Source organism: Notolabrus celidotus, chromosome 1, assembly GCF_009762535.1.
Source record: "Notolabrus celidotus isolate fNotCel1 chromosome 1, fNotCel1.pri, whole genome shotgun sequence".
NCBI classification, from domain to species: domain Eukaryota; kingdom Metazoa; phylum Chordata; class Actinopteri; order Labriformes; family Labridae; genus Notolabrus; species Notolabrus celidotus.
In genome coordinates, this window is record NC_048272.1 from 11,265,437 (window position 1) to 11,281,091 (window position 15,655).

Below are 15,655 nucleotides of genomic sequence, written 5' to 3' on the forward strand. Positions count from 1 at the left end.
AAACTAGCTTACTAGCAAACTAGCTTGAGTAAACTGCTAACTTGTATTTGATTAGTGTCAATTCGAATCAATAAAAAAACAGTTAAAGAAAAAGAAGAAAGAAACAGTGAGAAAGTTTTTTCCCATATCCTGGTTTAAATTGAGAATCTAAGTTAAGTTTAAGTTTCCCCATTTGAGGTTGAGGCATACAACAGAGCAACTGAACTAGGTCACTAGCATCATATTGCTCCATCGTTCATCTGTATCTTTTATTATGTTAAGAATGAGTGAATCACCTTGGAAATTCCACCTGACACAGGTATGGTATGTAGTTGAATAGCTGTCAGTTAAAGCAGCTTTCAAACAATGTCTGAAGCGTGTTTGTGGGCGTATTAACTCGTTAACATTTCCAGTCGTTATTTAACGCAGCCTTTAATATTGGTTGACTTAATGTTGGGCAATATCAAATAACCCTGCTCCATGACAATGAATCAGCAGTAAGAAACCAGTGCAGTTTTCTATATACTTGTGGAACTTGGGTATTATGTGATGAATTATTGCATGTAATAGCTCTACTGTACGTACAAGTTTATCAAAGAAAGAAGGAATAATTCTGAGAAAAATAAGATCTTTATATGTCACTGAATATGCAACTTTTAAGATAAGAGCAACTCTTAACTTTAGCTTTATGTTGTAGTTATATACACTGATAGTTATTTACATTGCCAGCAAGACTACATCAAACATTTGAATAGGAATGTTTAGATTACGTTCTTTGTTCTAAATGAAAAAAAACTAAATCTATAAGCACTAAATTTCAAACTAAGTGTGAAAAACTTTTTTCTCCTTTGACAGTCTTAAAAGTTTTCTTTCAGAGCTCAGAAGAAAATAAAGGAATATACATTCCAAAGATGTTGTCTTTGTAAACATATTAAACAAAGCAAATCCCCTTGAGCTGTCTTACAGTGGCAGGTGTATCACTTCAGAAACAAGGCTTGTACCACAAAAACACATATCAGGTATCACAGTGTGGTGGGAGTGAAATTCCTGTCGGATACTAAAACAAAAGAGAATAAAACATGCAGCTGCTGTTTCTTAAGGATCTCAAACAAAAACAAAATTTCCCTGCGTAAATCAAAATCCGTCTCTCTCTGGCCTTGGCTCAGTGAGGACAGCAGAAATATACTTTCTGAAAATTATTTGGCAGATAAGCTCAGAATTCTTGGCAGGGCTCGGTCAGCAGAGACCGGCTGCAACAAAGTGAGGATATGCTGACTCGACATAAAGTACACATTTAATTACCATCATCATCAACCTTCCAAGAGGACCATCGGGGTAATAGCCAGAAACCCCCCACCGTCAACAATCGCATCATCTGCCAATTCAAAGGCTTATTTTTAGGGCCAAACTTCTACTTTACTCTGTTACATTCTCACGGCCTTCATCCTTCCTTGTATCATCATCTTTTATATATTTTTTTACCACTAACATTTTTTCCCGTTTTTCTTTTTTCTTCCCCCCAAATTTTGAATTTTAAATAACTCAACTCAATCTCCTAGCAACAAATCACAAAAAAATATATCATGACACAACTCAATCCAGCAGCCAGTGGAAACAGTGGAATGGGGAAACCTTTGCACAGGCAGAAACCTAAGCACCATACAGCAAACTGTACTTTTTAACCATTAGGTCCACAGAGGAGGTGAGACCCAAATGTGATAAACCACAATGTCACAAGTTTTTACAGAAAGACAAAGACAGTACGAGGGACCATTTGTGTCCTAGAATATCTTTACTCACTTGAATGAACAGATTTATTCTCCGACAGATGTCGGACCATTAAAGAGGAAGTTATTTCACTGTATCATAGTTAATCTGAGTATACATTACACTGATGTCCCTAATTCAAAGAGAGTCATTAACTTTGTCAGTGAGAGAAATAAATGTTTGTGGATTGCATGGTTTATAACTTGGAGAAAAGCCACACACCAGTCTATCTTTGTCTAACTGAATGCACCCTGGGCGATGAGGCGATGAAGTCTCATTAGACTTGTCCTGAGTTTGTCTCTGACCCTGTTGTTGCATGCTTTCTCCTGTAGGTGGTATCTGTCACATTCTCAGTCAATTGTTTAGTTAAAAAAGTGACAAAAGTTGGTGCCCCCCTTAGGAAGGAGGTAGCATCTGAAATATGTTAAACTTAAAAAATAAACCAGTTTCTTCACTTGGGGATCAAATCTGTTAGACTTTGGTCTTCTGGCACGGTTCAGCAGAGTTGATATGTTGCAATCGTTTCAGCAGGGTGTGTGCGAGTTTGGTAAGAGACACTGAGGACAGCTGATGTAATGACTGAAAAAAAGATTTTTCAGAGTTTGAAAAATACATTATTTGGAAATAGGGGGTTGTATTGTACATGTGTAGTTATGCTTTCATGACTTCAAGCAAGAGACACACTTTAAATAAAAAGTTAGAAAATATTTTATTTACAAAAAATGATGCCCCCCTCCCCGGCCCCGTGTAATAAATTCAATCCCTTTTGTAAGCAGACCCTCCCTTGAAAACAAAATCTGATTGATCAGACACAGGAGACACTTTGCATGTGTACAAAATAATTTCATAGTAAAACTCAGACCTCTTTTAAAGAATTTGAATACAAATTAAAGCTAAAAAGCAAATTGTGTTTGACATTTTTAACCATTTAAATAATATATACAAAGACTTATCATACATTACACATTAGTTATGTATATAATGTATTTTAAATGGCATTTCTTCCACACCAAAGTCAAACAGCAAATCTTAAAGGCACAATATGGCACATACTGTTTTTATGTTTATCATCAGGACAAAGATGTGCCTCTGGTGTGCATCATACGTTCTCACAGTTTCTGCAGGTGGCTGAGTCTAAAATATGTAAAAGGCAATAATCTGATTTCTGTTTTTGGATTAGCTGATTTAAAAAGAGATAGCACCTTCCTCCCTGATGGCAAAACAGAGAATGTGTATACATGAGCGATCATGCATTTGTGCGTGTTCACAGAGGTTTTTTGAGGCATGCACACACTGCTACTGCTGCTGCTGCCTATGACAGTTGTAACGTAATGTGTGTGTGCAGATAAGCTACACATGGCACTGTACTTGGGGTAAAGTATTCACAATGACACGTTTCACCTCCTGAAGTGTGTGCTGTGTTCATCATTTTAAGCTTGCTAAAAAGAAAGTCCCCCGTTCTTTCAGTAAGTCACAGATGCTCTTCCTGATTGGTGCATATGGATGATGTTTCTTGTTTTACTTGATAGCCGACTCATTCACAAAATGTCCAGGCTCAGCAGTTGCTAAATGACTTTGCACACCAACTTATTCACATGTAGCTGTCTAGACAAGATTAAACACTCAGATTCAGTTTCTCCTTTCCTGGATTTCTTTTTTTCTGTTCTTCCCCTTCACTTTCTAATTTTCAGTTGGCTGACCTCCCTTTTTTTGTGCATTCTTGTCTCATTTCATAAACCCTGATTTCAAAAATAAAATCTCTTTCTCTCCCCGTTCTATTATTTTCTTCCCACATCTCTTTGGTTGTCCATTTCTGCGGTTAAAATTTAATACAAGTCCTTCATGATCTCCTGCAGCAGTGGGTGTAAGCACATGTCCACCTCCGTCTTTTTCAGCAGCTGGATGAGGTGCACATGGTCAGTGACGATCTGACGCAGGTCGGTCATTTTCTGGAGCAGCTTTGCGAACAGCTGCAGAGAGTCCGGGTGGTTTAGTTTCAGCTGCAGCTCCAGCGAGTGAAGCACCGTCTCCTGGAGCTGCTCGATGGGCTTCACGTTGAGCAGGCCTGGACGGTCTGGATGGGTTGGAGAGAAGGAGGAAAAAACAGTCACATCTCTGGTGAGGGCTTCCATGGAGAATAATAAAACAAAAAATCAGTGGCAAAAGGAAAGAAGAAAGACATGTAAGGAAGATGATTCAAATTTGCTACATTTTATGGGATTGGACAGAAATAAAACATTCAAATATCTACATTACTTAAAAAAAACACTCAATTTAGCTCTCCCTTATTACTGGACGTTGGTGTATTATTGCTATTGAAAAAAGCTTTCTTATCTTCTTTTCGAGCTATAATCTCAGTCATTTCAGTTAATAATTGACTTAAATGTCTGATTTTAATCCTCATCAGGTTCAAGGCCAGACTTTTATCAAGTAGCCACACGCAATCCAGAAATATTAGATCACAGAGTTAGGGATTATTTTGAGGGACTTTTATATGACTGTGTAAATAGCAAATTCTTTCACCCTCGCTCTTTTTGAACTTTTCTTTTAAACTATAGATGTGAGTCGTTCTAGGTTGCTCATGTGGTCTTAGTTGAAACCTGACCCACTTTATCGTCCCTGTCCAAATGTGTCAAGCTTTTGTCAACAACACACCGTCATAAAATCTGACTGTATATGATAGCTGCTGTTTATAGTTTCCACGTGAAAAATGATTCATTCACCTTCACTCTGACTCCCCTTTCTTTCTAATAATATCCCTCACCTCACAGGAGAAGATAAATGGGTCAAGGCATGCCATAGATAGCTTGTTAAACACAGCAGAGTTTATGAGTCTGTGGGAGCAGCAGACACCTTACAGCACTTAATGCACACTGTGAACTTCGCTGTTCTGATGGCCAAAAATATGTTATTATTACAAGATAACCTGAATAGTAGGGACATTCTGAAGTAACTAATGTCACAGTCATTTAAATGGAAATTTATATTCTGACTAACCGCCTAGTCCAAAGGTAAGAAAACACACACAATTTATTTAATGCGGCTAAACAGGATCACAGAGTCTGTGGGTAAACTGTTCAAAGCTGATGGCTAAGTGCTGAAAAACTAGTGCTCTTCAGTCCTTCTTGCAGGTTAGGCATTGCTGGGTGAGTGGTTATATCCCAGTTTAACCTCCCTACAAATAACTTAATCTCCATTTTCTAGATCAAAATACTGCAAAACCACACCGCACCACAAGATGCCATCTGTCATCCGTGTCATCATTTACATCCAGGTAGTAGAGCATTATATTATTATGGCAGTGTCCATTAACAAGAACTACACCCCCGGCTAGCGCTACAGCCTAGACGCAGCATATGGCCATCATTTTGGACTAACAATAATGAAATGTAAATAATTAGTTTAACCAACTTGCAATTCTGGTGCCAACTAGTAAGGGTGATATCGAGTAATTGTTTAGCCGCCTAACTAAATTTAACTGGGTATTTCTCAAATTGTAACATGTAGCCAGAGAAAGAGACATTTAGCTTAGCTAAAATGGTGGTGGTTTGTCTCAGTAGTTCAGTAGGGTCCCTTTGCTGCATGTCATTCCACATTCTCTCCTTCTAATTTCCTACTCTATGGTATGGTTCTTTCCTCTAAAAAAGGCATTAAAAGCACGAAAAATAGTCATTAAAAAGATAATCTCCAAATCTCAACACTTCAACACATGCCTTTTTACTTTAAGTTATTATGATTATGAAGTTAATGAGGTATAATGCAATCTCTATGGAATAATGTTACCATTTGGCTTGAGATTAGTTCCCCCTATAAGTCGCATCCACCAAAACAACACTCTGAATTTAGAGGGGAAAAGGGCCATAAGTTGTCTTATCCAGATTAAAACTAAAGAGGGGTAAAGTGAAGTGTAAAATGATAAGTCGTGGTTTATTTGAGCATTTTTTGCCAAATATATTTCTTGTACTTAGCCAGGGTTTCAATCCTTGTGTCCACTCTTTATGCTAAACTAAACTAGCTCTCTTCTGGCTCCTGGTTCGCATTTACAACCAGACATTAGAGTGCTATCAAATCACCCCTCCTACACACCTGAGAACCCTTTCAGACTACAGTGAACTATGACACGATGAATCACCCACCTCCGCTGAGGATAATGACAGACAGAAACAGCGCCATGTCACTGTCGTCCAGCTCCAGCGTGTTGAACTTGACTGAGAACTCGAACTTTGGTTCCATCATTTGACAGAAGGGTTTTCTGAGACTCTTGAGGAACTCCCGTGTCATGAAGATTTGTCCATATGAGATCAGGGTCCCGTCTTTGTTCATCAGGGGCGCCATCATGATGATTAAGACCTCAATCACACCATATTTTAGTAAGGTAACCTGAGAAGAGATAGCAGTCAGCAACACAGATCTGAGTGAGAATGAAGGAGCAGCAGTATTTAATCCTCCCACCTGATCATTGAGATCCAATTCGATGAATCCTGGGATACTCTTGGCAAACTCTGTCACTTCTCTAACGGCTTCAGCTGAGCGTGATTGACAGCTCTGGAAAAAACGCAGCTCCACAGCGTCTGCAATGGCATTCTCTAAGCCTGGGTGAGCTGCTGGTAGACCCGAAACTGGATGAGATAAACAGAGGAGAAAATGAAACAGTAGAAGGGTTATGAGAAAAACTAGACTCTGAGGTTTCATGCCAATCTGACAAGAATGGTAATTTTGTGAGTTGGAACTTAGCATGACTTGAAAATGACTACACAAAACAGACTAAATTACATCTCCAAATAACGACAGAGTGTTGTGTACCTCCTAGTCCAGCTGTGAGAGGGGACATCGGCTGCAGCTGCTCTTGATTTGGTATCTGTCTACAATTAATAAACTGCTCCCCTTCCATCAGAGACTTCATGTCATGGATGACAAAAGGCTGAGGGAACAGAAGGAAAAAACAAGTTATAAAAGTGAGTTTAGGGGTGAGAAAAAGCCAGTAGAAAAGGTGGGAGAAAGAAGGAGAAAGAGAAAAAAAAAAACAGAATCAGCATCAGCTCCTTATGGGTCCTCTGAGGGCATGTGAGCCGCAAATCTAATCTCGTATACCGTGCATGCACTTTGGTCATGGCTCATTCATCAGACCTGCTAAAGCAAACACAGCACATCTCATATGTCTGATGGGCAATGTAAATAAATGTTAGCTGCAGGCTGAGGCGGACAAAAACAACAACTGAAGGTAAATGAAGCTTAACTGAGTTAAAAACACGCTTACTGTTTAGTAAAGTACTAGCAACGACATGCAGCGGCCTGAATGATGAATGGGACCATTCATACATCTTTTTACATGACGATCAAATGAAAAGTGAGACATGATAAAGGAAACAAGAGATGATATCCGAATGTGATGCAATGAAAAAACACTTTTCTTTGAGAAGTGTATAAAATAGATTGCGGTGGAAAAGAGTGTAATGGAATAGCATCTTTTGTCTTTGGGTATATGTGCTGACTTGCCCAAATCTGTCTGCCACTAAGTTTGGTAGTTTAGTTTCTTCCAGTTTAAGGCTCACTAATTGGAAATAAAGTCATGAATTAAATATTTGTGTGACTTGTTAGGAGGAATACGACGTTAATTCAGCGGGGTATTATGCTGCCATGTCTGATGACTAGAAAAGATGGCCTGTCTATCTTATTAGTCTATGGATTGTTTACAAGCTGCAGGTTACACATGGACAAGCAAAAAGTTTAATTCATATTGTATTTTTTAACAGAAACATATCAACTTGAATATTAATTTTAACAGCACACAGGAAAGTCTGATTTGTTACACTGATATTGCAAAAAAAAAGTTATCGAACAGGTATGAAGCTTAAAATATGTATTATACCTCTACGTCTAGTAAATATACTTTAGGTTATATCAATCTTCAAAGTTTAAAAGTATGTGAACATTCCTAAATGAAATAACAATACAATAAGTGCTATTTGTTTCAATGACTCTGTTTGTCACAGGATATTTGCTGTGGTTCAGTAAATAACCCAAAACTTCCTCCAGTGGCTGCAATCACTGCCATGACCAGTCATAACAATCTGACCAGAAATGTTCAGAGTGGCCTTGAACGCATCTGAATACAAAGACAACTACATAAAAGAAGAAGGAAAAGAAACTATTGCGTGAAATACAACACGAATAACTGCTACTACTACTACTACCACCACCACTACTACTACTACTACTATTAATACCAATACTACTATACTACTACTACTACTACTACTACTAATAATAATAATAACTCAATTAAATATAAATATATTTGAGGTGTTTGATGCTTGTGCATGATTCGACCTTTCAAAATAAAAGGTAATTAGTTCCACCATTTGCACTGACTCACTGTCAGTATCTAACAGTATATGACTTAACAGGTTCACTCTGCTCAGACCCTTCAAAAGGATAATTTCACCAGACTTTTAACAAAGTTTAACATGATTTTATCTTGTTTGTTTTTAGATGAGCTTTCAGAAAATCTTTAAATATTTGCAAAGGATAGTTATATTTCCTGTGCAGGATATTAAAGCTTATTTTTACTGTGCCATCACATCTCAAGTCTTCCCCACATGTGCACCGTGCATTTTAAAATATTCACTGTTTTTCTTTAGCTGCCACTTGTGATTTAGCTGAGGTGGATTTCCTGGTTGTGTCTTTTTGAATAGTCAGATTCAATATCTAGAATGTTGAGGTACAAAAATACATAAAAAGATGATATCCAATATTTCATGGTTTAGACAAAAAAAAAGTCAAAAATGTAATAATAAATCACCAAATGTCATTATTAATTATAGTTACTTTCTGAGTAGTAAAGTAGAAGCTGTGTTTATCTGATTTATCCTTTGACCAGGGTAATATGATACAGTTTCTACCAGCCAAAACAAGTAGAAACCAGTCAAACCACTTCGGCTGTAGAGCTGCAATACAGGCTTAAAAAGAGATCATTGGGACTAAACTGAGTGCAGAAACTATGATGATGAAAACTGTTGACTATTTAAAGTTTAAAGTTTGTAAAATCCTTTAGTTTCAACATGAACGTTATTTTAAATCATTTTAAATAATGATTTATTGTATTTTATTTGCGTGTCATGCACACAAAGATCCCAACCCACATGGGTTTACAAGACACCAGGACTACAGTTGCATTGGTCCAAAAATGTGTTGCAGGTTTCTGTAAAGTTGTCTGTTCCTTTTATAGCTCTTAAACATTGTATTCTTCTCAAGCTTTCAGATAAAATACACAAAAAAAAGGTTCCTCTTCTGAACCTCAACTCAACTTTTTCATAATCATCCAACCAAAAGAAATCAGAATAAATGGAGAACTAAGTATATCCCTTTTTTCGTCTTAGATGCTACAGCAAAAACAGAAGATGAATCTCATTCTCAATTTCACCCCACTCGTATAATAAACAAACTCTGCCCTCCTCTGGACACAAATGTGAAAGCTGAAGCAGTTCACATTTGTGCCTGATATTTCAAAGCTCCAATCGCATATTTCCAAATATCAGACACAACTGATGGTAATTCATAAACCCTGGAGAAGGACTTGATAGCTCTGTGATGTACAGAATTACAACTTGTATGTTCACCAGAGGCATAGTCAGACTCTGGATGCAGAAATGAATTCGAAGTATGAAATTCTAGATTACCACAGCCCTTAACTTTGTTCAAGACAGCTCCCAGAACTCGGCTGACTGAGTTATATATAGTACACACAGCTTCTTTAAATGACATGCACTTGTCTAGATAATGATAGTTAGCAGTATCTGATAGGAATATGGCGCCTAAATTAAAAACAGCTTAACTTCTTACTAATGAAGGTTTTGTGTGAGATGTACTGTTTGTATTTTGTCTTGATTTACCACTGGTCTACACTTTCAGCACCATTTTGCAACAATGCTCAGCATAACTTTTAAACCATCTTCGTGTTCGGCTAGTAAAACTAAGTCATCAACATGCAATTATATCTCAACAATTTGATCATCCACTTTGACTACAAATTAGAGGCCTTAATTTGAAGAGCTAAATCCTTAATCTAAAAGGAAAAGAAGACTGGAATAACGTATAATCAGGTGAAGATTTTTTATAGGTGAGGGCTTATTTGATTTGGCAACAGTGTACTGTATCATAGATTTAATAGAGTATGAGATAAAGAGGAATGATATAAGACTGTGTTGATGTAAGTTCAACCTGTCTGCTTTTATGGTTTGCTTGAACCATAAAACCAAAAACATTTATGGTTTGCTTGAACCATAAATGTAATTTTCTTTGCTGCTAGTTGAGATTTGGTAGTTTGGTTGCTTATGATATTTACTAGAAAGGGTTAAAAAGAAAAAAAGTATGCAAACACATTGCATTGTTTATCATTTTCTACATCTTAAAACCTAACTAGGGACATGAGCTGGAAACTGGCATTAGCTATAATCTCTATATGCAAAGCATCAGTTACTACAGCTGTTTGTAACAGGCAGGAGTTGTACTATGTAATTTGCATTGTGCCTATCAAATGAACTATAAAGATGAAAAAGTAAATATGATATCTACATATGATATCATACATATACACATCTAAACAAATGCATACATACATACACTACCGTTCAAAAGTTTGGGGTCACCCAGACAATTTTGTCTTTTCCATGAAAACTCACACTTTTATTTATCAAATGAGTACAAAATGAATAGAAAATATTGTCAAGACATTGACATGGTTAGAAATAATGATTTTTAGTTGAAATAATAATTTTGTCCTTCAAACTTTGCTTTCATCAAAGAATGCTCCCTTTTCAGCAATTGCAACATTGCAGACCTTTGGCATTCTAGCTGTTTATTTGTTGAGGGAATCTAAAGAAATTTCACCCCACGCTTCCTGAAGCACCTCCCACAAGTTGGATTGGCTTGATGGGCACTTCTTGCGTACCATACGGTCAAGCTGCTCCCACAGCAGCTCAATGGGGTTGAGATCTGGTGACTACGCTGTTCACTCCATTACAGACAGAATACTAGCTGCCTGCTTCTTCCCTAAATAGTTCTTGCATCATTTTGAAGTGTGCTTTGGGTCATTGTCCTGTTGTAGGAGGAAATTGTCTCCAATCAAGTGCTGTCCACAGGGTATGGCATGGCGTTGCAAAATTGAGTAATAGCCTTCATTATTCAAAATCCCTTATATCTGGTACAAATCTCCCACTTTACCTGCACCAAAGCAGTCCCAGACCATCACATTACCTCTACCATGCTTGACAGATGGCGTCAGACACTCTTCCAGCATCTTTTCATTTGTTCTGCGTCTCACAAATGTTCTTCTGTGATCCAAACACCTGAAACTTTGATTCGTCTGTCCATAACACTTTTTTCCAATCTTCCTCTGTCCAATGTCTCTGTTCTTTTGCCCATATTAATCTTTTCCTTTTATTGGCCAGTCTCAGATATGGCTTTTTCTTTGCCACTCTGCCTAGAAGGCCAGCATCCCAGAGTCGCCTCTTCACTGTAGACATTGACACTGGCGTTTTGCGGGTACCATTTAATGAAGCTGCCAGTTCAGGACCTGTGAGGCGTCTATTTCTCAAACTAGACACTCTACTGTACTTGTCTTCTTGTTCAGTTGTGCACTGGGGCCTCCCACTTCTCTTTCTACTCTGGTTAGAGCCTGTTTGTGCTGTTCTCTGAAGGGAGTAGTACACATCGTTGTAGGAAATGTTCAGTTTCTTGGCAATTTCTCGCATGGAATAGCCTTCACTTCTAAGAACAAGAATAGACTGTGGAGTTTCATATGAAAGTTCTCTTTTTCTGGCCATTTCGAGAGTATAATCGAACCCACAAATGTGATGCTCCAGATACTCAACTAGCTCAAAGGAAGGCCAGTTTTATAGCTTCTCTAACCAGCAAAACCGTTTTCAGTTGTGCTAACGTAACTGCACAAGGGTTTTCAAGGTGTTTCTAATCATCCATTAGCTTTCTAACGCAATTAGCAAACACAATGTACCATTAGAACACTGGAGTGATTGTTGCTGGATATGGGCCTCTATACACCTATGTAGATATTCCATTAAAAACCAGACGTTTGCAGCTAGAATAGTCATTTACCGCATTAACAATGTATAGAGTGTATTTCTGATTAATTTAATGTTATCTTCATTGAAAAAAACAGTACTTTTCTTTCAAAAATAAGGAAATTTCTAAGTGACCCCAAAATTTTGAACGGTAGTGTACATATGTAACAGTAAAGTATAATTAAGGCAGTTACTTACTGAGTTATCTCCAGTCTTCCCAGAGAGAATGGCCCTGGCCTTGGCCTTGGTAAGGGGGAAGTATTTCAGATAGGCCTCGTACAGATGTCGAGCCAGAGACCTCAGATCTGCTGCCTCCGGGTGCATGTGCTCCATGTCAGACGAGAACTCAGCCAGAAGTTTCTCCTTCTCTGCCTGCGGCATTCTGCCAAAACGAATGGCTGAGAAAGGAAATGGACAGAGAGAGAGAGACGGATTATAACATAAATATGTAGATAAGGGTTGCTGGGCGAGCAGATCAAGTATGCAAGAGCATAGATGAAAATGTACCATGATAGAGAAGAATCAGAAAGATAGACTCAAAAGACAGGCGTACATATTTCAGATGCATATATATAATGCACAGTTTTACACTCCATGTATTTAGAAAGTTCTCACAACATTTTCATTGAACACAAATACAAATCTGAATTATTATATTGAAGACTTAAGTGAGATTCAGTCACCAGAGCTAACTCCTGTTAAAAGTTATCAGCAACAATTGATAGAAATTTTATTTGCAACTCCTCTGACAATTATTTTAGACATTGTCCAAATTTCCTGGTGCCATTGTCTTAAACGTGAACAAGTTCTGCTTTTGATAGTGTCAAAGGTGTTAGTGATAGTAAAGCAACTGTCTTTAGATTTTTCGACTTTCCACAACTTTGACAGATTAGCTTCCGCGCTAACGATGATTCAACGTGGGGGAAAATCTATTTTTAAAAACAAATGATAATTATCCCCTTTGTGGTTTTTATAAGGTGTGTCTCATGAACATCACAATAAAGTCTCTTCCACAACATGACATTCATTTTTATTAGTGATGCTGTCACAGTTCAGTGCAAAACCTGACTAACATGGAATCCCCTGCCCTCCCCCTTTTCCACCTTTTGCTGCGGGTTATATTTCATAGTGCATAATAAAATACACAACAAAGGAGCCAGGTCTTATTTCAACATTTTAAAATGCTGATGGAAATGTAACTGTATTTGTTTCTTTACACAGTTTTAATATTCTTGTGTATATCTGCCTATAAGCCTCAGGAGAAAATTCTCTTTGCAGCCTCTCTGTAATTTGATCCAATGTTGTGAAATGGTTAAACCCTCGTCTTTCTGTCAGTGGAAGTCATTAATTATACCTCCATTCAGGCCTGCGCTCTGCGTTTACAGCAGTCGGTATGTGATTGTGTAATGCTGACTGGGTGATAAATGCACACCTTAAGCAAATGAATACAAACCAGAGTTGCTCTACCACCACTTGGCAGTTTGCCTGCTGCAATGACACAGCAAGTTAGAGAAATCAGTTGAGGTCCATGCACTCTGAGACATCAATCATTGATAAATAAAAACCCACACAGAGCAAAGACTTTACAAGCATGGGCTGTAACTCGTTGAATAGCAGAGAAATGTTGTGTGGGAGGAGGTGCGGAGAAGTAAAGGAGAGTAAAGTAAATACAATAATGTGGGAAGAGGAGAATCAAACACATTACTATACATAGATAGAGTTCAAATAAAGCGTATACTGCAAAGCTGCACCTAAGAGCAAAGAATGGACTAGACACACTGAGTAGATTAAGCACAGTAATATGCAGACTACTTTCTGAAAACAAACCCACAACGCAATGCTGATTTAAAAAAAACCCAAAAAACAATCTTGCATCTATTCACCTGCTGTAGCAGCAATGGTAATGGGTTGTAAGTATCCAAGTATCTGCTTTGTGTCTCACTGAGTAAACTACTGAGCATGTGCAGATCCAGAGAAAGCAGTAATGTGTGTTTCTTTGCTTATCTTGTCCTGTACTTGTAAAAATATTTTTTTCTGATGAAAAATGTCATGCTTCTTTCTTTTAACAGTCATATGTACCATTATTGTGAGTAAGAAAAAAACATGGGGTGCCAGTTTTGCATAGCAGTTAAATCGCTGGGTTTAATTCCAACCTGTGGCTTTTTGCCACATGTCATTCCCTGCCTTCTCTTCCTGGTTCCGTACTCTATACACTGAGCTGTACCAGTTAAAAACTCCTCACTGGAGCTTTAACTGAGGGAGAGAGAGGCACTGTTGTTGAATGAGAGGCAATTTCTAAGTTTCAATTTTTGCTTAGTTGTTACCAGAATTTGTATCACCAAAGCTTGTGGAACAAAAAGCATAGCTGTATGTTTTAAATCTCTTCAAGTTAAACAAAATTAACAAAAGAGTCTGACAGGTGTCAATCAAGGTAAAACTCATCTGGAGAGGCAGAGTCAGCTGTACACATAAAAAAAGGGTGTGATGCACTCCAACAAAGGCAGCTTGAAAAAAGGACAAAAACTTCCTTTACATCAGACAAGGAGCTTGTGTGGAGCTGAAGACAGATGTCAGTGGATTGCTCCACCAGTGAGGAAACAATCATCACTACATTCACATGTATTTGAGTTATCAATAACTGTAAATTGCATTGTAAACATGTGTTACGAATCAGAAGCAGCTTGTAAATGGAAACAGAAGAAGCAGTAAACTGCATCTGGACTGACAGAACAATTGATAAAGACATCTGAGCGTGGAAGGTGTTGGCAGTTACTGGCCACCTTGCAATATAGAAGAGTTTCACCAAATAACTAAACAAAGCGTGGATGTTTTTAGGGGGTGGAGTTGGATTTAAAGTTAGCTTAAACCACAGTCCTATCTCTGTGGTAGGTATACAAGCACACTAATAATGGGAACTAGACCATGACAGGAGGGTGTGAATCAGTCTTGAGACCACAGAGGAAGAAACTGGAAATATTCAGGGCAGTGGTGTTCATTTGTGCACACTTTATCACAACACCTAAGACCAAATTGGCAGCAGTGTGGTGAAGATGTTTCTCTGAGGGCATCAAAGACAGAAGAGTTGGTTTGAATAAGGAGGGGTCGTCTGGCCCACACTTCTAAAGAAGAATCAGTCTTTTACTTCAGAGTGCTTATTTATACTGAGCGTGAAAGAGGGTTCTGTTCCTGTCTAAAGAAAATACATGAAAATGAAAGCACTTGAATGAACACAAGCTAAACTTTTGTTGTCAAACTCCTCATGACCCATCAGTTTAAAACTTTTACTTAGGTTTATCCGTTTTATTTAAGATGAACACTTCCTGTGCATACTGTGTACACTGATGTTAAGAAGAATAGTACCACCATCTTACCGTTGTGTGACATGCCGACATTGAGGCACTTCTGGAAGCGACAGTATTGGCATTTGTTACGAGACTTCTTGTGTATGCGGCAGTGGAGGTCACAGTGATCGTACACCAACTTTAACCTGATTGTGCGTCTGAAGAAACCCTACGAACAAGAAAGAGACACTTCAGAAATTGACACTTTAGATATAACACTTTTTTTCTCATGCTCTATGGTGGTGATACTGCCCTATTTCTAAGAATTGGTAAGATATTTGTGCCACTCTTGCACAGGAAGAATGCATTATTTTCTGCCTATGTAAAATTCTACTTATAGATATGTTTGAGAGGTTACTTGTATGGTAAAAATCGTTAGACAATAAATGTATGACAGTTAAAGTTGAGAAAATGTCTTGTTTAGATTTACATTGGAATTGTTCATCCAAAGAGAACATATGACAGAAAAGAAAAAGGATGAAGTAGGGG

The 15,655-nt window shown here is 37.9% G+C and overlaps 1 protein-coding gene across 3 annotated transcripts in view; it reads right to left on the reverse strand.

The window, feature by feature from the left end:
• Window positions 1–2,430: 2,430 nt before the first annotated feature.
• pparg (peroxisome proliferator-activated receptor gamma) overlaps window positions 2,431–15,655 on the reverse strand; it is a 38,436-nt gene continuing 25,211 nt past the window's right edge. Inside the window, exons 4-9 of one of the 3 annotated variants that reach the window (XM_034676021.1) lie at window positions 15,197–15,335; window positions 12,024–12,223; window positions 6,550–6,667; window positions 6,199–6,365; window positions 5,883–6,126; window positions 2,431–3,820 (exon numbers count right to left, since the gene is read on the reverse strand). In XM_034676021.1, coding sequence (XP_034531912.1) covers window positions 3,573–3,820; window positions 5,883–6,126; window positions 6,199–6,365; window positions 6,550–6,667; window positions 12,024–12,223; window positions 15,197–15,335 — 1,116 coding nt within the window. In that variant the 3' untranslated portion in view covers window positions 2,431–3,572. The remainder of the gene's footprint in view (window positions 3,821–5,882; window positions 6,127–6,198; window positions 6,366–6,549; window positions 6,668–12,023; window positions 12,224–15,196; window positions 15,336–15,655) is intronic. The other 2 variants (XM_034676085.1, XM_034676158.1) reach the window with 2 other exon arrangements.